The 24630-nt window shown below is 42.0% G+C and overlaps 1 protein-coding gene across 1 annotated transcript in view; it reads right to left on the reverse strand.

Moving 5' to 3' along the window:
- The window catches only part of PCNX2 (pecanex 2), a 302561-nt gene that overhangs the window by 79401 nt on the left and 198530 nt on the right, over positions 1–24630 (reverse strand). Inside the window, 2 exon segments of the mRNA XM_055081202.1 lie at positions 12847–13024; positions 16863–17004. Of these exon segments, the coding sequence (XP_054937177.1) occupies positions 12847–13024; positions 16863–17004 (320 nt within the window).

Raw genomic sequence — 24630 nt, forward strand, 5'->3', positions numbered from 1 at the left:
CACAAGGTATCCCTTCAGAAGTTTTGAAGCCTGTGGTACCCTGAGGGTAACCATGGCAATAACAACCCCTCAACGTGGCCCATCTCCTAACTATGTTAGCTCAAACCCTGTGCTGAAAATCTAGCAGAAGGAAAGGCATGCCTGGTTCCAGGCATGAAAGCTATTTGCTTTATACTCTATGGCCCTCCACAAGAAGTCCAGCTTTCAACAAAAAATTATGAGGCATATGAAAAGGCAAGAAAAAAAAGACTCCTAAAAGACAAAGCAACAATCAGAGCTAGACTCAGATATGAAACACAGGCTGGAACTATCTGACAGAAATTAAAATAACTTTGATTCATATGTTCTGGGCTCTAATGGAACAGGCACACAATATGAAAGATTAGATGGAAAATTTCAGCAGAGAGGCAGAAAGTATAAAAGAAAGACTCAAATGGAAATGATAGAAATGGAAAACACACAAGAGAGATACAGAATGTTTTCAGCAGGCTTGTCATACTAACACAGTTGAGGAAAGAATTAATGAACTTGAAGACAGATCAAGAAAAATGACCTAAATTGAAACACAAAGATAAAACTGAGTGAATTTTAAAAAGAAAACATTACTGAGTATCCAAGAGATATATAACAATATCAAACTAACTAACATACGTATATTTTGAACCTCAGAAAGAGAGGACAGGACAAAGAAATGTTTGAAGAGATAAGGGGCAAGAAATTTCCAAAATAATGACAGACACCAAGCCACAGACTCAAGAAGGTCAGATAACACCAAGGAAGATAAATACCCAAACAAACAATTGAATAAACAAACAAATAACAACAAAACCTACCCAACACTAGGCATATAATAATCAGACTGCTAAAAACAAAAGACAAAGAGAAAATCTTGAAGGCAGCCCCCCGCAAAAGGCACATTACACAGAGAAGAACAAAAGTAAAATTACAGAAGACTTTCTGTAAGCCAGAAGATGATGGAGAGACATTTTTAAAGTTTTAAAAGGGGGAGGGGGCAGGAACTGTCAATATAGAATGCTATACCCAGTGAAAATATCTTTCAAAAATGAGAGAGAGACTTTCTTGGGCAAAAAAACTGACAGAATTCATTGACAATAGACCTATACTACAGAAATTGTTCAGGAAGTTCAGGCAGAAGAAAGACGATACAGGTTGGAAATTTGGATCTACATGAAGAAATAGAGCATCAGAAATGAAAGGTGACAATAAATCATTTTTTTCTTATTTTCAAATGCCCTAGAAGAGCAATTTTGCTCTAAAGCAAAAATAGTAACAGCGTATTATGTGTTTTTAACATATGTTAAAATAAAGTATATGACAATAACACCAAGGATGCCAGGGAGGAAACTGTTGAAATTCCTTACACTAGACAAGCAATGGAATAATATAATTTGAAGGTAGATTCTGCTGAATTTAAGTTTTATATTCTTAATATAATTGCAATGACTTTAAAAAAAGAGGCATAAATAATACGTCAGTAGAAGAAATAAAATGAAATTAAAAAGTAGTTCAAAGTTTTTCCTGCTACTCTTCCCTTTACTGCCCTAATTAGTTGCTCCTTCTGGAGAACCCATAATATTTGGCTTATAACTTCCTACCGCATGGAAAGTAGTACAGCATCCTGGTTATAAGACTAAGCTTTGGAGTTAGACCTAGGTTCTCATCCCAGGTCTGCCTCTCACTACTTGTGTGATCTTGGACAAGTTTTACTCCTGTGAGCCTTAGTTCTCTCATATGCAGAGTAACTATGGTAATGGTACCTATCTCAGAAATTGATTGTGAAGAGTCGATGAAATAATCCATGTTAGGTTTTTAGCTCAGGACCAAACATATAATAAGCGCTCGATAAATATAGATTATTTTATTTATTGCCCTTATGACATTGTTTCAAAAGTAGTTTTTATGTTTTTCTCTCCCACATCTTCCATTGAAGAGTATGCTCATTGTTAGCGATACTGTATTAGTTATAGTTGTACAGTTATCGTCTAGCAGGTAAGTAATATAGGCACGTAGTGGATGTAAGTGCAGTAAGTGTCCTTCAGAAAGTGAAACAATGAGTAAAAGAAAGCCTCAAGTGTCTTACTAACTCAACTCATAGGCTATAGTGGGCATGGGGTCAATGGAATTTTTCTTGTTACTTCCTGATTCTCATTTACATGCCAGATCTTTGCAACTGCCACTGATTTTCCTGACAAAGGTGGTATTTTCCCTTTTTCTCTCAATGGATATTTTAAGATAGTAACCATCTCAGTGTCACTGACTGCCTTTCTGCAACTGAGGCAGAAGCACCATGGTTTGGTCCACTCAGAGTACATCCAGAACTGGCAGCAAAAGGAAAGAAGGAATGAGAAAGTCTATGACCTCGAAGATCTTGTCTGAAATATGAACCCCTGGTAAAGGACACTGTTTGGAATCTCCAGGTTCATGTCTGTAAATCCTGTATAACTGGAAGCCTCCAGTCAGTAAAGGAGAGCAGTTGTTAGCCTTGTCAGGAAGATGTTGCCCTGGCTTGTAACCAAATCGAGCTCTGTCTTCAGGAAGTACTTTAAGGAGGGCTTCCTCATTGCTGAGAAAGGAAGGTTTTCAAATTCTTTCAGTGAAGAGGGTCTAGATTTATCACTGCTACTAAATTCCCTGAAGCCACTCATGTAGCTTTTGTGTGCCTCAAACACACACCACTGCCCTCTTCTCTGAAGATTCATCAGCAGTGGCCCTTCGATTCTACAGAGAAAGCTGTAGACTTTTTAAAAAATGAGAGCCCATAAAAACTTCTTTGACATATTAGCAGGGACACACAGGACTATGCTGCTGTTTGGACAACATGACTAAATCCATGTATTTATTATAGTATACTTTGGCATGAGAAAAAAGGAAAAATGAAGAAAAAAAAAAGATATAACTCTTGCACACCAGCCTTGATGTCCTAAATGGGAAGGAAAAACAGATCCTTACTTTGAAGGCTAAGATGCAGAGAAGCTGCTAGCATTCACTTTAGGCCTCCGTCCCTTCCCAGGAGATGAATTACAGTAACTTGCATGGTTTGAGTTAAGGGAAACCCATGGCCCTGGTATGTGGGTGTTGTCCTGGGGAGTGGAAGACAAGGAAGTTGATGAGTTAGGCTATTAATCTTGACTAAAGGATGTTTGGGGCTGTTCAGGCACTTCTCAGCTGTTACATGACACAGTTAAAAGTGGCGTCACAGTGGTGGCTACATGCCGTGAGCTGGCCAAATGGATGACATCAGCTTGTCACCACTGGGGTAGATCTGCAGCTAGAAGCAGATTGTGTTTTCCCCTCTGAGTTTTGCAAAAGGGGCTCGGCTGATTACAGAGCACAGAGCAACACACTCACAGTGCAAGAGCCAGCTCTGCTGGCCATGTGTTAAGTCCTCCACTGTGAACGGGACAGCAGGCAGCAGTGAGGCAGCCAAACAAGATTTATGAGAAGCCAAGAAAATCAAAACACACACCATGGAAAGCCCAAGGAGGGAATGCTAAGCGACCCGTATGCTCAGTCTAAAACCACCCCTCCTCCCATGTGCTCCCCCGTCCCTGCTGTGAATAATCATCTCTCTAGGATAATAAAACATCAACCAACCACCACATCCAAGCTCAGACTTCATTTCTCACAAACCAGTTTTTCCATCTTTCAACTGAATTTAATTAATATGAATTGAATTAGGGTGACCTAATCCTAACCCTAACCCTAACCAGGACCCTGCATTTTGTTGGATGTTGCAGCAGGTGGGAAATAAATAAGCACACCCGTGGTCCCACCATTCGAGGAGTTTCCAATCTTCTCAGGAACACAGACACACTGGAATCTGTTCATTTCTGGACAGAGTGCAGAGCCTGTGAAATTTTTCTCCTTCACCATCCTGGTGGCAACTACAAGTGAACATGGGTCCCTGAGAGCCTGGAAGGTGTGCTAGGTTCCTGCAGTGGTTTTGTGAACCTTCTGCAAGCCAGTTTTCACGCCTGGGCTTGGGAAGACTGGGAATAGGATCAAGTTCAAGTATGGCTCTGTGAGTGAGTGACTTTGGGTAAGTTTCTAACCTGTCCATGCAAAACAGCACCATTGAACATTCCACAGAAGCGTATTGTTTTCCTACGGTGTGCCTGATCCTGTTCTGGAAATTAGGACATATCACTAAACAGACAAAGATCTCTGTCCTCATGGAACTCACAATCTGGTGGGAGAGACAATCAAATGAAAAACAAGTCAAGGAGAGAGTATGTTAGAAGGTGATGATGGCACAGCAGAAAGGTAATACAGTGCAATGTGAAAAGATGAGGAAGCTGGGTGGAGGGCAGAGAAGGGGCAAGTTGCAATATGAAAACTGGGTGGTCAGGGTAGGTCTGACTGAGAAGGTCAAATCTGAGCAAAGCCTTGAAAGAGCTGATGGAGTGAGGGAGTGAGTTTTATCTAGTAGAGAGAAAACTGTGAGACAACCTTACTGAAAATTCCAAAATTATGAAAAAGGTCAATAAACTTGATAAGTCCATTCTTCAACTCAGTGAGGGAAAGGGACCTACAAATAAACTGAAAATGGGAAATGGAGCCTCTGTCAACATTACTGAACCAAAAAGATAATGGAGATGCCATTTCCTGGCTGGAGACGCCTAAGAACTCAATTCTTGTATTAAGTGTCAAGCCCTGCATTTCAAACCTAGAGATGGAGGCATTAAGTAAACATTGTACTGTGGCCCTTCACATCACACATATATGGCATGTTTATTCCTGGCAAGGGCAGTGGACTAAACCTTTTAAACATAATGAGAATGGCATGTCTAAAGCCATTCACCTCTTCTAAGCTGATAAAACATTAACAGCCTGAAAGTGGTTGTGACTGCAGAATTTTCCCTTAAATACAGCTCCACTGAATAGCGTACTATAAAGCTTCCCCAAATACCCACATTTAAATACACTGACCTGTGGTCAATGAATATACTTGGTCATTTACAAACAGACACGGAGGGCCCACTCTACCAAGGGCACTTTGACCTCTGTGAAGCTGCCGATATTGTTGATCACTCCCTCCTTCTTGAAGCCATTTCTTTTCTTTCTTCCTATTTTACTGTACTTTACCTTGTCTCATGAGTCACTTTTCCTCCTCTTCTACCTGGGTCTTAAATGCTGGCCATCCTTGTTGGAAGCAATATGTCTTTTGGAAGGATTCTCTATGGAGACCCTATCAGGTACATCTTGTCCACCCAACAATTCCTATCACAGGACTCTGTGTTCCTGAAACACTCAGGTGCACCAGCGTCTGACACTTCTGGTCTGCCCTCCCTTTCTTCCCTCTCTGACCCACTGTCCGTATAGTGTGGTTAGACAAGAGCCAGGCCTCATTGACTAGAGGGCTTGCGTCCCTCTTGCCTAGTTCCTCAATGGACACATGACACAAAAGGAGTCAATGAGATGCTCCCCAGGACTTCGGCTAAAACCATCAGGAATGATACTTTCTCTTCTTTCTGGGATTATTAGCTTGAGGGAGTCTACACGTATAGAACCAATCTAAGAATGAAGCCAGCAGAGGAGAGAAGGAGAAATAAACACAGAATTTCGATGCCATCGTTTAAGCCTCTGAATCATCCCATCAGTTATGTGAACCGTTAAATCCCCCTTTTTCATTAAGCCAGTTTCATTTGGGTTTCTGGAGTTTGTGAACACAGAAATCCCAGCTACCACAGGAAAAAAAATTGGAAACAAACTAAATGTCTATCAGTAGGGGAATGGCTAGTCAAATTATTACTATGGAATACTATGCAGGTGTCAAAAGGAAGAGGCAATACTACACATACTGTCGTGGAAGTTCTCTAAGACATATTTTTGTTTGTTTTTGTTTGTTTGTTTGTTTTTGCAGTAAGCAGGCCTCTCACTGTTGTGGCCTCTCCCGTTGCGGAGCACAGGCTCCGGACGCGCAGGCTCAGCGGCCATGGCTCACGGGCCCAGCCGCTCCGCGGCATGTGGGATCTTCCTGGACCGGGGCACGAACCCGTGTCCCCTGCATCGGCAGGCGGACTCTCAACCACTGCGCCACCCGGGAAGCCCTCTAAGACATATTTTTAAGCAAAAAAGGAAGTAAACATGTGTAAAGAATGGCCTATTAATATTTTATGTTTTGTGTGTGTATGGGGTGTGTGTGTGTGAGTGTGTGTGTGAATACATAGGAAAACAGAGTAGAAGGAATTATTCTGTAATAGTTACAATGGTTATCATTAGGGAGAGAAAGGGGTTAAGGAGTGAGGGGTGTGTATAAAGATGGACTTTCTCTGTATTTTCCATTGTGTTTCTAACTTTATTAAACTGATCCTACATTTATAGCACTTATGTAGAGGAAAATATTTAAATGGGAAAACATCCTGTCCCTAGGTCTTTACTTTGGTCCATGTCACGTCTCATTCCACAATTCAACACATCTAAAACCGACATTTTTTTCCCCCAAAATGTCTTTTTTTCCTGGCCCTCATTAATGACACCACCGAGTCACTGGAGGACGTGACGTGAGAGCTCTCCCAGACGTGGCTCTTCCTCCTATATTCCACTTCCCCCCAGCACCCTCACAGTCACTAAATGTTATCAGCTCTACCTCCTAGATTTGTCCCTTCTCATCGTGGCTCTGGGGCCATCAGTCACACAGCTTTATGTAAAAACCACCTCACTCATTAATTTTAATTTCATAAATGGTAAAAGTGCTAGCTCCCACGTTGAACTAATGGCCTGTAGAATTTCACATGTAACACATTCTGGAAATGCTGGCAGAATGATCCTCTGGCAGGATTATTTCAAGTCCTGCTTCTCCAACTAAAAATTACTAAAAATTTCAAGACAAGATGGTTTCTGAGAACTTTTTCAGGACCAGTGGGAGAGCATGAAACCTTTGTCGCCTTGGTTCCTGTCACAACCACATATTCTTACTTGGAGCATGTCTTCCTGTCCCCCAAAGACCCAGGCATATCAGAAATGTTACAAGTTCATTACATTAGTTGGTTCTTAAAAGAGAAGAATGACTGATGGTGACGGCTAGGACCTGGGACCTGGGACCCTTTGCTGCAGGGTTTGCACCTGGACAAACATCCCCTCGAACAACAAAATACAAAGAAACTATAAGAGACTAAAAATAACTGCGTGCATAGGCAGTTGGGGCAAATTCTGCACAACAAGATATGAAGAGACCAAAAAGCCCAACTGCCACTTCTGAAGAGCCGGGAGCAAAATCAAGGTACTGCGCGTGATCCCTGCACACAGTACCACCAAAGGGGTGGGCAAATCACCTAAGCCACCCCTCCTGCCCGACCCCTGGACCTGCCACTGCCCTCACCCCGTATAAGGAACAAGCTCGCCCCACCCCCCTGAGGGAGCAAACAAGCAAGGGAACCTGTTGTTTGTTCTCGCTCCTCCCTGCTGTAGCAGAAGCCCCAGTAAAGCCTTGCCTGAATTTCCTGTCCGGCCTCTGATCAATTTCTATTGACTAAGGAGGCCAAGAACCCTGGTCGGTAACAAGGGGGCAGACGAGAGAGAGGAAAGGGATTGAGAGGCTGAGGGACGGAGGACGGATGGGCCTGACTCCTTAAAGGTGCCGAGTCGCATGGGGTGTGGTTGGAGCATCACGCATCTCAGGATGGGATCTGCAGGGATGCTTCTTTCCCTCTGCCTCCCCTCAGCCCCTAGCCTATCCACTAGGAATGTCCCACCCTTCGTGTCAATGCATGGGCTGCACTAAATCCTTCCTGTTGTGCTCTGGCCCAGAACTCATGATGTCCCGTTTTTCACTAGATCTGGCAGACTGAGGAGACCAGCCAACATTCATCTTCCAGACCTCGGCGGGGGGGATTCACGGATTCGAAGAGGGAGAGAATAACACACAGGCAGGCCCTCTGGAAGTCATCTATTTCATCCTCTGGACCTCGGTGCTTTGATCTCACTCCACAGATCATCTCTCTGTAATCTCATCCTGTCTTTCTTTCCACCCATAAAGCCTGAAGGATTAGGGGCAACTGACATAACAAAAATAATGAGTCCACTATTCACGCAGCTCCTTTCTCCCAAGGAAGCTGGAGCCCTTCCAAGGTCTCTGCATTCATCTTGCAGCCCTTCTGTGATGTGGGCTGCCAGTATAACAATGGTTTTGCTATTTAGCAGAACAGGAGCCAGGCTGGGGAAAGAGCTTAGGGATTGGCGATGATAAATGAGAGGACATGTCAAAAGCAGGACTCTGATGAATCTACTGAACAAACAAAATTTCATATCATGCAATGAACACCCCTAAAGAGCAGTATTCCCTCACAAACAATATTGGAGGTTTCTACGCAAGTCAATCAACGTGATACACCATATTAACAAACTGAAGGATAAAAACCATATGATCATCTCAACAGATGCAGAAAAAGCTTTTGACAAAATTCAACACCCATTTATGATAAAAACCCTGCAGAAAGTAGGCACAGAGGGAACTTACCACAACATAATAAAGGCCATATATGACAAACCCACAGCCAACATCACTCTCAAGAGAAATTTAAGAAACAATCCCATTTACAATCACATCATAAGAATAAAATACCTAGGAATAAACCTACCTAAGGAGACAAGAGACCTGTATGCAGAAAACTGTAAGACACTAATGAAAGAAATTAAAAATGATACAAAGAGGTGGAGAGATATACCACATTCTTGGGTTGGAAGAATCAGCATTGTGAAAATGACTATACTACCCAGAGCAATCTACAGATTCAATGCAATCCCTGTCAAACTACCAATGGCATTTTTCACAGAACTAGAACAAAAAATTTCACAATTTGTATGGAAACACAAAAGACTCCAGTAGCCAAAGCAATCTTGAGAAAGAAAAACGGAGCTGGAGGAATCAGGCTCCCAGAGTTCAGACTATACTACAAAGCTACAGTAGTCAAGACAGTATGGTACTGGCACAAAAACAGAAATATAGATCAATGGAACAGGATAGAAAGCCCAGAGATAAACCCATGCACATATGGTCACCTTATTTTTGATAAAGGAGGCAAGAATATACAATGGAGAAAAGATAGCATCTTCAATAAGTGGTGCTGGGAAAACTGGACAGCTACATGGAAAAGAATGAAATTAGAACACTCCCTAACACCAACAAAAATAAACTCAAAATGGATTAGAGACCTAAATGTATGGCCAGACACTCTAAAACTCTCAGAGGAAAACATAGGCAGAACACTCTATGACATCAATCACAGCAAGATCCTTTTTGACCCACCTCCTAGAGAAATGGAAATAAAAACAAAAATAAACAAATGGGACCTAATGAAACTTAAAAGCTTTTGCACAGCAAAGGAAAGCATAAACAAGACAGAAAGACAATCCTCAGAGTGGGAGAAAATATTTGAAAATGAAGCAACTGACAAAGAATTAATCTCCAAAATATACAAGCAGCTCATGCAGCTCAATATCAAAAAAGCAAAGAACCCAATCTGAAAATGGGCAGAAGATCTAAACAGACATTTCTCCAAAGAAGATATATTTTGCCAACAAACACATGAAAGGATGCTCAACATCACTAATCATTAGAGAAATGCAAATCAAAACTACAATGAGGTATCACCTCACACCCGTCAGAGTGGGCATCATCAAAAAATCTACAACAATAAATGCTGGAGAGGGTGTGGAGGAAAGGGAACCCTCTTGCACTGCTGGTGGGAATGTAAACTGATACAGTCACTATGGAGAACAGTATGGAGATTCCTTTAAAAACTAAATATAGAACTACCATACGACCCAGCAATCCCACTAATATACCCTGAGAAAACCATATTTCAAAAAGAGTCGTGTACCACAATGTTCATTGCAGCTCTATTTACAGCAGCCAGGACATGGAAGCAACCTAAGTGTCCATCAAGAGATGAATGGATAAAGAAGATGTGGCACATATATACAATGGAATATTACTCAGCCATAAAAAGGAACGAAATTGAGTTATTTGTAGTGAGGTGGATGGACCTAGAGTCTGTCATACAGAGTGAAAAGTAAGTCAGAAAGAGAAAAACAAATACCGCATGCCAACACATATATATATGGAATCTAAAAACAAAAAGTGGTTCTGAAGAACCTAGGGGCAGAACAGGAATAAAGACGCAGACATAGAGAGTGGACTTGAGGACACAGGGAGGGAGAAAGGTAAGCTGGGACGAAGTGAGAGAGTGGCATGGACATATATACACTACCAAATGTAAAATAGATCACTAGTGGGAAGCGGCTGCATAGCACAGGGAGATCAGCTCGGTGCTTTGTGACCACCTAGAGGGGTGGGATAGGGAGGGTGGGAGGGAGGGAGACGCAAGAGGGAAGAGATATGGGAACATATGTATATGTGTAACTGATTCACTTTGTTGTAAAGCAGAAACTAACACACCATTGTAAAGCAATTATACTCCAATAAAGATGTTAAAAATACTGGAGGTCTAGAAAGCCTCTAGGAAATATGTTAATAGAGACAATTTTTAAAAAGATGTCTTAAAATGAGGAGAATGAACAGGAAGCAGTAGTTGGGGTAAGCAGGGCAGGATCTTTACAAGAAACATTAACTGTCACCTTCCTCATTGCCACCATTTTCTGTCACTAATTTCTACTGGCTTTTCTTTCCCGGAAGACCTCAAATGCTGTCTCTTTCTTTAACTGTATTTTTTGTCGGAATCACATCTGGTTTCTCATTCCAGAAAATGCCCTGCTACCAGCTCTGTCAAGATGAAGAGTGAGGAGGCATAGACGGAGTCAGTGATGTGTCAGGACTGACTTGCTATACAGTATGCTGATTTTTTTTAGCTTTTGTCTCACTTGTTGTTGTTGTTGTTTTCTTTTAGACTCAGCTATTTTTCCCAGCCTAAAAGCCGACTATTCAAATTACATGTGCTAATGCTCTCTCAATTAGGGGAAATAGGAACACTGTCACACTGGTTCTGTCTGAAATTTTTAGTGTTTTCACTGGTGCTTCAAAAAGATGATGGCAAGTGAAACTCAAATGCCTGTAGCACCGAGTTTTTACAGATTTAGTTTCAGACTATGTCCCATCGGGTCCCACCCTACTCATTACGCTCAGGATGGTACAAAGTGCCCTTGTGGACAGGAAGAATGAACAACAGCTCTGCATAAATCCCTCCTCTGCGTCCAGCAAGCCTCTTGATCTGGACACCTGCACCTACCAGACGTCTCAGCAGTGGCTGGCTCCCAGCTGACCGGCAGGCAGCTCAGTGGGGAGGCTGCCTGCCCTCCAGCAAGTGAAAATCCCTGTTCTATTGCAATGTGGAATCACTTAGAAGACTCATTTCATTCACCCCTCTCTGCTCTGCTTTTGTTTACCTGGCACTTTTCACTTGCACAGGATGCTACTGAAACAGACAGTTCACTGCAGAGAAGCAGCCGCACTCCTTCACGTCCTAAACAGGGTGTAACTTCTCTTTTTCTACTTAAGATGGCTTTAAAAGTCCTGCCTCATATTTGGAAAGCACACGCTACTTAAAAACTTCTTTCCTACTTACGTTAATCAATCCTCTTGACGCCTAAGTGAGACTGGCATCATTATTTTCAATTTTACAGGAGACAACGTTTCAGAAAGGAATATAAATATTACCAGGTCAACATGTAAATAATGCCAGAGTTAGGAATTCAACCTGTTCCAGTCCATTTTGCATCTGATAATAAGCTTTTACCACTGTGAGTAGTAAAATAATTTATAACTTCATCAATGCTTTCAAGATCATAGGAGACAATTTTACATTTATTATGTGAGATCACGGACATTTAGACATAATGAAGGAAAACAGATTATGGAAGCCTGGATCTGAATCACCAGAAAAATGGGATAAACTTATCAAGACCAAACAGAAAACAAATCTTTGGGGGTAAAAGACCAAAGCCAGAGCTTGGGCATAAGATGGGAAAACAGCGGAGGGCTGCTGAAGTAATATGACAATAATAATATTTGAATTTTTGTCACTTAAAACAAATAAAGAGGAAGCCAGGTGAAGGACAGGTAATAAAGAGAGGAATTCACAGAAATGATCAATAGGGGTGAAAAAATGAAGTTCAGGATAAAAAGAAAAAGCTTAGAATTTAAAAATTATTAACCAAAAGGGGGAACAGTTAAGTCAATCCGAGGGCAGAACACCCATGGCTGCTGTATTCAACGAAGTGCCTGAGGAAGGAGTTTCCCAAATTCTTTTTCCAATTTCGGTTTATACACCCCAGCTTTGTCACGGTGCTCAGAACACGTACACTCAGACCAGTATCCCAAGGACCTTATCTCCCTCATGTTAAACGTTACATGCCATTCCCATATATTTGCCTGAACTGTGATTAGGGTTTCTCACTGCCCATGGATGAATTTACAACTGATGAAATCTTGACCTGAGACAAGCCAAGAGAAAGAAAATACTCCAAGGGACCTGGCCCTCTCGGGTCCCACATCTCAAACTTTACCTCAAGAGGCAAAAAAAAAAAAAAAAAAAAAAAATTATTCTGGTGGCTAATCTTTAATTTAGAGCATTTTGAGAATTAGGAAGTTCCATAATGAGATTGTTAAGAGAGACAAAGGTCATAAAATTTCAAGCAACACAAATGGCTAATTCATCTTAATTAGTGATTTTTGGCAAATAACATGGCATATTTCTATTCCATTGGGAATGTTCCTCAAATGGCAGCAGGAGTGTGACATGCATACGTAATTCAATGTAAATTCATGCCTTAATTGTTTTTAAAAGAAAATGTTTCAAACTCTTAAAGCATTGGATGAGAAATGCACCTTTTACATATTGAGATGAAGAAAAGAGCTAATTTACTTGCCTTGCTGAATAAAATGGACACCATGAAGAAATCCAGTAAGAAACTCTCTGAAATGTCTTTGTAGTCAAAATGGAAAAAGATCACGGTGAAGCCCAAGTGAGTAAACTGGTGGACTGGGTTACAGAAAGAGGTCCGCAGCAGCTTCATGCCTGCAATGACCATCAGGAAAATGTCCCAGCTGTTGAAAAGGAAAGAAAGGAAGTGATCACTTCACAGCCCGTACCTTACTAGGTTGAGTGACAATGGCTCACGTTTCTTGAGCGTTTACCGTGCGTTATGCGCTTTACAAAAAGCCAAGATGGTGGGCCCTTTATTATCCTCGTTGTACAGAGGAGTAAGCTGCGTCTCAGAGTTTCCTTTCTATTACAAAAGAATCTCACCGAATCAATGACGTAGCAATAGCTAATACTAAATTCTGAAAAGAGGAAAAAAATCCCACTATCTCAATAATGCCATTTTTACTTTACATATTCACTTCCAATGTTTTCCACCATATTTGTTGTCTTTGTAAACATAAGCCTTCTGATCTCCCTTTTTTTCCACTGAAAATTACATCATCAACATGACACAGGCCCCCATGACGTAGGCTTTTTGAGTTAAGGAGCACTACAGAGGCAGCCCGGCAGAGAAACAGCAGGACTTGGCGGTGAGGACTGAACTCCTGCATGCTCCTGTCTAGGGAGTCGGGTTATTAACACGTGTCAGAAGCATGTGCCATGGGTGCAATTCCAGCAGCCAGTGAGGCCAATAATCTACCCACCTTGAGATGGGAAGGCAACTGATTAGTGCTCAGAACAGCTGGACAGAGCAAGCCACTACCACCTTGAGGGGTCTTTCTGAAAGAAGGCCTTGCACATTTTAGCCAGAATCCCCTCAATTAGAACATCCTATTTGGGAACTCAAAAGAAAGACAAAAGTGGCAATACTTTCCAGAGAACAGTTGCACTTGAAAGAGAGGTTTCCTTTTTTCTTTTTAATTTTATTGAAGTTGATTTACCATGTTGTGTTAGTTTCTGCTGTACAGCAAAGTCATTCAGTTATACATATATGTATTCTTTTTCACATTCTTTTCCTTTATGGTTTATCACAGGATAGTGAATACAGTTCCCTGTGCTGTACAGTAGGACCTTGTTGTTTATCACAAAGAGAGGTTTTCTTTTGCTAAGTACAGAAAATGGGGGTGAGGGGGCAGGCCTGAATTTCCCTAATCCTAGCGGGATCCTGAGCTCTAGACCCTTATCAGCATTAATAATATCCTGTCTCAGGACTGGGCCATTCAAAACGTGTTTCCCAAGTCTTGGCATCTATCAAATACAAAACTGTCATTTTTGTCATCAAGAAGATCTAATGTTAGCAATTCCATTGGCCTCAATCTGATATTTTATATGCCTTCAGACCTAGTGTTGCAATTGATTCCACCCTGTCCCAGGATGCATCTGATGAGGTTTGGTCAAAGCCCTGTGTGATGGGCTTAGATTTGGCTTCTGAGAAAAACTAGCCCTTGATTACATGCAGGTTTGGGGAGCGTGGTAAGACCTTTAGTAACCTCTGTTCCTGCAGCGAGGCTGAGCACTGCTCCATGACCCTTTCCTTTTCCAGTGGACAACTAATGCCTGTGATGAAAAATCAGTATGAAAACATGACTTCAGGTCCACTCACCTTTGACAACAGCCTAGGGTACAAGAATCTCTGTGGCATAGCCAAAGCCCTTGGGGGGATCCCAATGATAAGGTGTCCCAAGACTAGGGATATTCTGGTTTTCAAAGGAGATCAGTGACTTTCCGGGTTATTCAGGCCAAATCTAGTTGAGGCTCAACTCTAAACTTTGTTTTCCGTGACTATGACTAAAATGGCCAGCATTCATTTTATGTTTATTAATGATGACTGGTGAAGACTAAGAGAGATCTTAAGGAGTGACGTTTATGGCTTTTGTAATGGTAATGGTTACATTCAATGATTCATAGATTGTTGTAGGCTTAGCTAAAGGTCTTATAAAGGATTAGGTAGCAATCCGGGAACAATGGCCTGGGACAGGTGCAAAGCACCCTTTTAGATCAGGCTGGGAAATATAAATACCTAACCAGTTATCATGATGCACCCACTCATCATTTACCAGCCCCCCACTCAATCATCCATCCATCCATCCATCCATCCATCCATCCCTCTACCACTTACTGGACCGATGGTACTGAAAGCTGAATAAGAAACAGTGCCTGTCATTGAAGAGTTCACTATCTGGTACCATGGTTCTCAGTGAGGGCAGGGTGTGGGCTGGGCTTACACAGTTTGAAACAGGTCTCTAGGTGATGCTGACATATGGCCTCTGCCATCCTGTCTGAGAACAGCTGGTCTAGTGGGGTGCTTGAAATCTTGAGAGATTTTTTTTTTTAAGTCATCAGATGGATGCCTCAAAAATATAAAGGAGTTATCAACTTTGGGCTTCAAGAAGAAGAATTCTGTTTGTATCATCAAATTAAGATTATTTGGAGGTACATGGGTAAGGTGCTACTTTCTGACGTTAGTGTCTGGAAAAAAATGACAGGGGATAGAGATTAATCTTACTTCAAGGTAGACTCTCTCTGAACTGTTGATTTGGCTCTGCATGATTCCCAACCCAGGCATCCATCCTCTGCCAATAGCCAGAGCTGCTTGGCCTCAATCGGCAGGCTTAGCTTGAAGTCCTAGTCCTAATGTTAGGAAGTGAGGACCTGCAATCCCTTAGCTCGCTATCCCAGGGCAGCACTGGTACACGGGTGACTGCTTTGGTTCTGACTGTGAGTCCTCGTTCTGAAAACTGGGGCTCTGCCTTGTTTCATAATGTCGTCATGGGGTCAGCCAAGATGGCACCACACTGGAAACACCTGATTACTAGAAAAGCACTCAGTGTTCTAGAGGTAGGGTTAGCTCATGGATGGGGCCCTACCCAAACTATACAAGAGGTCTGTAATCTCATCACCTGCCTCCTTTATCCAGTGACACTAATTTTCATCCCTGGATCTGAAGTCTAGGATTTTAAATACCAAAGGGCATGGACTTCTTGCCCTGGTCTGACTGAAACAGTTCTAGACCGGAAGGAAGGCAGAGTCTGATAAAGACAGGAAGGTTATAGGGTCATTTCATTTAGCGTCTGCTTCGTGTGACTATGAATCTACTCAAGGTTCAACCGAGAATTCGCGTGCCTTTTACCTGAGTTTGCTCCATCTTGGGCAAATATTAATTAATTTGTCCTCATCACAGCCCAAAAGGAAGAGTAGGCATGCTTGGGATTATGAATCAGGGTTGACTTGGGCATGTAATGTTTAAGCAAAGTCACTCATATGCAAATCTGGGAAGGAATCTCTTTCACATCATCCTCCTTTATTAACTTATTTGAACAGAAATGTCAACCTTTTGTCAGAACAACACATCCACAAATTATCAAGTAGGTTTCCGTTTGTAATTTCAGAGTTCCTTTTAAAATATGAAACCACTAACTCAGCTATACGCTGTTAATGCTTTGCAAAAACGGGCAACTTGATGATATGAAGTCTCTCTGTGGTCCATTTTTTTAAATTATGAGGCTTTTCTTGAGAAATGCAAAGAGAGCAGTAACAGTGATTAAGTTCCCCCTCCCTCAAACACAAAATACTCGAGTCTTTGCCACATGAAGTGCTAGAGGCACTTCATAATAAAGCTCTAAGCACAACGGTTGGAATGCCAGGAACCCTGGAATCACATCGCACTTCGGTCATCTTCTTAAGGCTCCTGACAGCTTTTGCAGGATGATTTTCAAACCTACTGATGTTTATTCACAAGATCACTCCAAGCAGATCTAACTTCGTTTGCACCCCAGTCCCTCTACAATAACCATCTAGCTCCAGCGAGTCTGAGCCAAAGACCACCATGGCTTACTGTTATGTGGCCCATTATTAGTAGACAGAAGTTGGCTTCTGCTGCAGCCTGCTCAGAGAAAACCCACTAGACTTTGAAAACGTGGTGATCCAAATCATGATGAAAATAAACAGTTATCCACTTACTGGGTACCAAGTCTCCGGTAATTGCTTATTGAAAATGCATCCATAGTAAGGGCATTCAAAATGATTGCTGGGTACAAGATGTATTTTTCAAAACACTGAAGCCAAACATAGAGTCTTTCAAACCACATTAAATGGGTGACATCTGAAAGATACACAAAAACCACTTAGAATGGCCACTGATCAAATTATTTTTCTTTAAGTATATGTGATAATGAGTAAGACCCACCCCCTCCCCTTCATTCAGGAGCTGCAGAACTCCAGATACCAGACAAGAGAGACCAATTTTCTTCCCAGGTAGGCATTTTTAGGTTTGTTTCTACATCATTCCTAAATAATAATATACAGTATAGGCCAGTTTCCCAATTTTTCAAGTCAATTGATTTTTTCCGTATTAATTATTACTGGGACCCATGAAATGAGCTGTCACATCACGTCAAGGCATCTCAGAGTGAGTGAGGGTAGAAAGCGAAGGATGGAGAACGGGGAAACAATCTCACGGGCCCATCTCCTTTTAAGTTTGGGGTTGCTTCTGAGTCTGGGGCTACTTTCCAGGCTCTCCTCTGCCTCTTTTTAGTCTATGAATCCACAATCAAATTCCTGGCCATCTACACACATAAGAGAAAGCTGACCCACAACCCGCTATCACTAGGAATGTATTACATTCCAGTGAGTCTTCACAAGGAAGGAAGCATCGTGGAAGTGAGATCCATTCCCACAAAGGCTAAGGTTTTAAGTCACACCAACCTGGGTTCGTATTCAGCCTCTACCATCCACTAGTGTGTGGTCACGAATGACTGCCTTCATCTTTCGGATCCTCAGCTTTGTGTGTCCTGCCCATCCTTCCTACTACTTACGGCGGAGCAGTCAGCTCTCCTCCCCATGATGGGGTAACACAGTGCCTCTCACCCATCTCGTACCACTTCTCTCTCTGGGGAGGAGTGGCTGGTCCTATTGGTCAGAGCACAGACTCCTCAGGCCATAGCATCAGGGGATGGGAAACACTGCATCCCTGCCCTCCTCTGCTTCCCGCCTCCGTGGGGAGAACACACCAGGTTCAGGTCCTCAGGTGGATCCATCTCACTCCCCACCAGATCTCGGTCTGCTAGTAACTGAGAGGCTGCAGTGGACCCCAACTCACCATCAGAGAGCTGGGCAAATGGACCAGCTATGGCAGGACTCAAAGCCTAAATCTGCCAAGGGGGAACAGGACTCCATCAAACTTCTGGAATCATATTCTTCTGCAATTTATAATTTAAAAAAACTTCCACCCCCAATAATCTATAGTGAAAAACCAAGAGAGCCAGGTTGGTTTTATGCTGTTTGGATGACACAAGGACCAACTCATGAAAGAGAAACTGTTGACTCAAAAGGTGCAGAGTGACATGGCAGTGACATAAAATAGGACATCCCCTCCAGGTTTCTTATCCACGATTCGGAGACAAATTACCTTTTTCCAACCTACTTTGACTGGGACTTTATGTAAAGGGCCACAGAAAGCAACACAAACATACACACCCCCCACACACAAAACTGGGAACTGATATTTTACTTCCTCCTTTATATGGTTTACATTTCTATATAAGAATGTATTCTATTTATAACTCAAAAACATAAAGGCTATCTTCATGTGATGGAGACTAGAAGGAAAGGTGTGGCATTCAGAAATTTTGCTTGAAAAGAACTAATTTGAATGAGATGGGAATGGTGAGAATGGAGAGAGCAGAAACATTTCATCACATGGGAAACAGCAGGAACAAACACCCCAATGATTAACTTAACAAGCAGAAGAGAGATACAATGAGAAATTATCAAAATAAAAACAACTAATTTTAGTTATAAGTGAAACAGGGAGGAAGCACTGGAGGAAAATTAAGGTTGAAAATAAGGATACTGGGTAGGAATTCATCTTTGGGTATTCTTAATAGTAATCTTTCCTGGTCAGTGTCTGGAAATGGGTTATTTCATAAGGAACGAAGTTTATGATACATAATTTTAAAAATATAGGTATATTATAAATTTAGATAGGAGTTTTTATCTTTTGTGAAAGTACATGAAAATTTAAAAAATAAATCTCCAAGATCCCTCACCAACTCTTTCCAGCAAATGACTTTGACCCTTACTTCCTAGAGAAAACTGAAGCTATTAACTGTAAATTTTCCCACTTCCCAACCCCTCAGCTACAAATTTATCTACATTCATACCCACCTTCTTGCTCCTCCTGAGGCTGACCCCACGGATGCCCTGGGTTCCATTCTTCCCGACATCTTGGTTCAGTAGTTTCCCCCTTGACAAACCAATGGCTCTTTCCTAACGGCCAGTGGCAAGATTCCAGTCTTGGCCAAGTTGAAAACTTGCTTTCCAGTGACATCTTCTAGCACTCACTCGTCCTTTTCGGCACAGCCAAGCTTCTTGGAACGGTCGTCCATGTCTGACAATCCCACTTCCGTGTCTCCTGTTTCCTGCTAAAACTTCTGCCCCATGGTTTTGCAGCTACCCCTGCCCAGAACTGTGCATGGCAAGGCCACTTGTGATTTCCCAAATGACAGATAACTGTTTTTTATTTTTAAAATAAATCTATTTATTTATTTATGTTTGGCTGCATTGGGTCTTCATTGCTGTGCGTGGGCTTTCTCTAGTTGCAGCGAGCTGGGTCTACTCTTTGTTGCGGTGCGCGGGCTTCTCATTGCGGTGGCGTCTCTTGTTGCAGAGCACGGGCTCTAGGTGTGTGGGCTTCAGTAGCTGCGGCATGCGGGCTCAGTAGTTGTGGCACGTGGGCTTTGTTGCGGTGCGCGGGCTTCTCATTGCGGTGGCGTCTCTTGTTGCAGAGCACGGGCTCTAGGTGTGTGGGCTTCAGTAGCTGCGGCATGCGGGCTCAGTAGTTGTGGCACGTGGGCTCAGTAGTTGTGGCACGTGGGCTCAGTAGTTGTGGCACGCGGGATTTAGTAGTTGCGGCACGCGGGCTCTAGAGCGCAAGCTCAGTAGCTGTGGCGCATGCGCTTAGTTGCTCCGTGGCACGTGGGATCTTCCCGGACCAGGGCTAGAACCCATGTCCCCTGCATTGGCAGGCGGATTCTCAACCACTGTGCCACCAGGGAAGCCGTCCTGGAAATTTCTGAGACAGAAAACATCACTGATTCTTCCTTCTGTCTACAACCCTCACTTCAGCTTCTGCGTCCTGCCAAGTCCTGCCTGTGCGCACACCTTTCACACTGCTCTTCCCACTTCCTCTGCAGGGTTCTCTTCTACTCTGGCTCATGTGCCTTCCTTGCACCTCTTTGCCAGTTTTCTCATTTTCTTGAGCTGAAGTCCTCAACACCCCTAATGTTAATTATTACTGCCATGCTGATGATGCCCAGATCTGTCATTGAGTTAGATTGATCTTCCTTCTCTCTCCCAGCTTCAAGATCTAAATACTCAACTGAAGAGCTTCAGCTGATGTCCCAAAGGAATCTTCAAATACAGAGGGTCAAAAGCTGAACTCTGTCAACCTCCACACACCTGCTCCTCCTCATGAATTTTTTATCTTATTTAATGACACTTTACATTCACCTAGTCATGCAGGCAATATACCTTGGGGTCACCCTGAGTCAGTTGTTCTCAATCATAGCTGCATGTTGGAATCACCTGGGGACAAGGCTGAAAAACACTATCCTAGAATGGTGATTCTCGAACTTCATCACGCAAATAAATCACTTGTTAAAAGGCAGAATCTGATCCAATGGGTCTGGAGTGGAGCTGGACATTCTTCATTTCTAATAAGCTTCTGGGGGATACTGATGTTGCTGGACTCCACACGGTACTTTGAGAAAGAGGTACCGGCAACTTGTTAAAAATGCAAATTCTCAGATGCAATCCTGGACCTGCTGTATCAGAAATCTGTGGGCTGGGCCCAGTAATCCGTGTTTCATAAATCCTACAAGTGACTCTGATACGTGCTCACGTTTGAGAACCACTGTTCTAGAAGTTCTTCCTCCATACAGGACTAGAATATGTTGATTCTCCGTGCTTACTTCTTACATATCTATCTCCTCCTTTCTAGTTTCACTGTTCAGATCCTCAATCTCTTATCTTAAAAAAATTATAATTGTCTTTTATCCAAATAAACTCACTCTTTCCTAATCCCATCATTTGTGTGTACTGTATAACATTACTTCATACTACTTAAGGGCCTTTCTCTTGTGGTTCTCCCACATTCTCCTGAATTACCTGTTTTTTTCTCTCTTTATTGGATCATCCTCATCACAATGTAAATACACTGTAATATCTTTTGTCCTAAAAAAAGACATGCCCTCCTTGACCCTTTTCCTTCCAGATGCTGGATATTTTCCAGATATCACCCTATTTCTTTACACCCCTTGGTAATAATTTCTCAAAAAATTTTGGCTACACCCGCTTTCTCCACAACTTAACTCCCTTTGTCTTCTGAGTTCACTCCAATCAGAGTCTCATCCCAACTGCTCCATGAAACTGTTTTGCTAAGAACCTCACGTTGCTATCCAACAGTCAGTCTCAGTCATCAACTTATCCTCCCAGCAGTGTCTGACCCAGTTAATTACCCCAGACTTCTCGTAATTCCCTACATGATCTTATCCAGTTCCATGGCCTTAAGAATCTATTGTCAATATGTTGTTGACTACTAAAAATACATCTCCATGCACGACCTCTTTTCTGGACTCCAAACCAGTATATCCAACTATCCAACCTATTTTGAATGTCTAATAAGCATCTTGAGCAAAGGCCTTCATTCCATGCTCTCACCTATACCTACTCCTCCCGTGTCCACCATTCATTCATTCCACACATGAGCCAGACAACTCTGTGCCAGACGCTTTTTTTAGGCACATGGGAATATGAGCGCCCAAAACATTACAAAACTCTGCCCTGATGGAACTTACACTCTAGTACAAACAATAAACAATCAACATAATAAATATGTAAATTACCCAGTATATTATAAAGGATGGGCGATGAGTGAAAGAACAGAGTAGAGAGAAGAGGATCAAGAGTTATTGGTGTTCACGTGGGCTACAGTGTAAAATAGGATGGCATGGGAGGCATAATTAAGAAGATGACATTTGAGAAGCAAGATGCCATTTGGGCATCATCTCATTAAAGGGCACCTCCCAGTCACCTAGTTTTCCGGTCAAAATCCTTTCCTTAGTCTCTTTCATATCTTACATATCCAACCTATAAGCAAATCTTACTGGCTCCACCTTCAAAATCTATGCCAAATTCAACCACATTTTTCCTCCTGTGCTGCTATCACCCTGGTCCAAGTCACCATTATTTCTAACCTAAAGAAACTTCCTTAAAACTGGTCTCCTTGCTTCTTTAATGTCCCCACAGCCACAGTTTATAATCCAGCCAGCAGCCAGGGGGATTTTTAAGACTTTGTTACTACCCTATTAGTGCGTCTCCAATGGCTTTTCATCCTAATTATGATAAAACCTGCAACAAAGAAATTTCATTTAGCTGATCTCCAGAGTCACACTCCCCTTTTTTTATGGAGCTGATATTGGGAAGTGGCTGCCCAGCTGGGGATTCCATTCCCTGGTTATTCCTTGCATACAGGAGGACCACGTGACTTATTCTTGCCCAGAGAATGTGAGAATTGTGTCACTTCCAGGTCAACTGGTTAAGTACTGGGTGCATGGTACTCCATGCTTCTTCTCCCTTCTACCTGCTGGCTCAAGAATGTTAGGATTCCAGAGTGACCTTGAGAGCATAAGGTGATGGATTCCTAATATTGAAGAAGCCTGGTCCCCAAGTGACCATGACCCTCCACTATGCAAAGGACAGTGACTAGGAAAAACCTTTTGACCACATCCCACTGGACTTTGCATGAACAAAAAATAAACTTTTGCTTTGCTAATAAGCCACCAAGATTTGGGGGTATTTGCTATGATACTTAGCCTCCTCCTATCTCTTGAGAAATAGAAAATATAATGTCCTTACCATGTTTTAGAAGACCCTCATGATTTGGCACCTTGTTACCTTTTTGATCTTATTTCCAACTGCTTTCTCCATTATGCACTCTCCTCCTCAGTGATGTTCCTTGAATATTAAATACACCAAGTTTGTTCGCTTTCAGAAGCTTTGCGTTTGCTGTTCCTTCTGCCTGGGACTCTCCTCTCTGGATATTTTTATGATTCACTCCCTCATCCTGTTTACGTCTCTGCTCAAGTGCCACATCCTTAGTGGGTCCTCTCCTTACCACCATATCTAAAAGAGCCTCCTCTTTTCACGATTTCTTTACTGTAATAAATTTTTCTTTGTAAAACATCTCAATTTGAAATCTTATTTGTGTCTTTATTTGTGTGTTATTTATCATCTGCTTTCCCAATTACCAGGTGAGCTCCATGAGGGCAAGGACTTTGTCTTGTTCACTGCCATATCCCCCATGTTGACACAGTAAATCCTTCAATAAATATGAGTTGAGTAAATGAATGATCTCCTTGGCTCCAGTTTCTTTATACACCATCTGTTTTTCTGTCCTGTTGCCACCGAAGTTCTATTTCAAATGCACATCTAGCCATGGTATAGCTCATAGCCTTCACTGTTCTCCACTGTGTCTGTCCATACACCCAAGTACAATGCCTTAATATAGCATATAGGCTTTCCATATTCTGCTGCTTTGTAACTCTACGGAATCATCTTCTATCAGTTTTCCACTTACATTCTATACTGAACTGGTAACCTAAATTATCGATGCTGGATTATAAAAAACCTTTTCGTTTAACTCTTTTATACACAGACACATGCATAAAATACACACATATAGAGCTGTGTCCCTAGCACTTGGCTTAAGAAACAGCCTCAAAGCACCCCCATGCCTGCTTACAGTCACTGCCCCACAAGGTAACCACTGACCAATCCCTGAACACAATTATTTACATTTGCCTACTATTCTTTTTTTTTTTTAACATAAAACATTGGCTGTATTCCCTGTGTTGTACAATATATTCTTGTATCTTATTTAAAAAATTTTTTTTATACAGCAGGTTATTAGTCATCAATTTTATACACATCAGTGTATACATGTCAATACCAATCTCCCATTTCATCCCAACACCACCACATACAGTTTCCATGTATATGCGTTAATATGCAATATTTGTTTTTCTCTTTCTCACTTACTTCACTCTGTATGACAGTCTCTAGGTCCATCCACGTCTCAACAAACGACCCAATTTCGTTCCTTTTTATGGCTGAGTAATATTCCATTGTATATATGTGCCACATCTTCTTTATCCATTCGTCTATCGATGGGCATTTAGGTTGCTTCCATGACTTCGTTATTGTAAACAGTGCTGCAATGAACATCGGGGTGCATGGGTCTTTTTGAATTGTGGTTTTCTCTGGATATATGCCCAGTAGTGGGATTGCTGGATCATATGGTAATTCTATTTTTAGTTTTTTAAGGAACCTCCATATTGTTCTCCATAGTGGCTGTATCAGTTTAGATTCCCACCAACAGTGCAAGAGGGTTCCCTTTCCACCACAGCCTCTCCAGCATTTGTTGTTTGAAGATTTTCTTATGATGCCCATTCTAACTGGTGTGAGGTGATACCTCATTGTAGTTTTGGTTTGCATTTCCCTAATAATTAGTGATGTTGAGCATCTTTTCATGTGCTTCTTGGCCATCTGTATGTCTTCTTTGGAGAAATGTCTATTTAGGTCTTCTGCCCATTTTTGGATTGGGTTGTTTGTTTCTTTAATATTGAGCTGCATGAGCTGTTTATATATTTTGGAGATTAATCCTTTGTCC

This window comes from Physeter macrocephalus, chromosome 20, assembly GCF_002837175.3.
Source record: "Physeter macrocephalus isolate SW-GA chromosome 20, ASM283717v5, whole genome shotgun sequence".
Classification (NCBI taxonomy): domain Eukaryota; kingdom Metazoa; phylum Chordata; class Mammalia; order Artiodactyla; family Physeteridae; genus Physeter; species Physeter macrocephalus.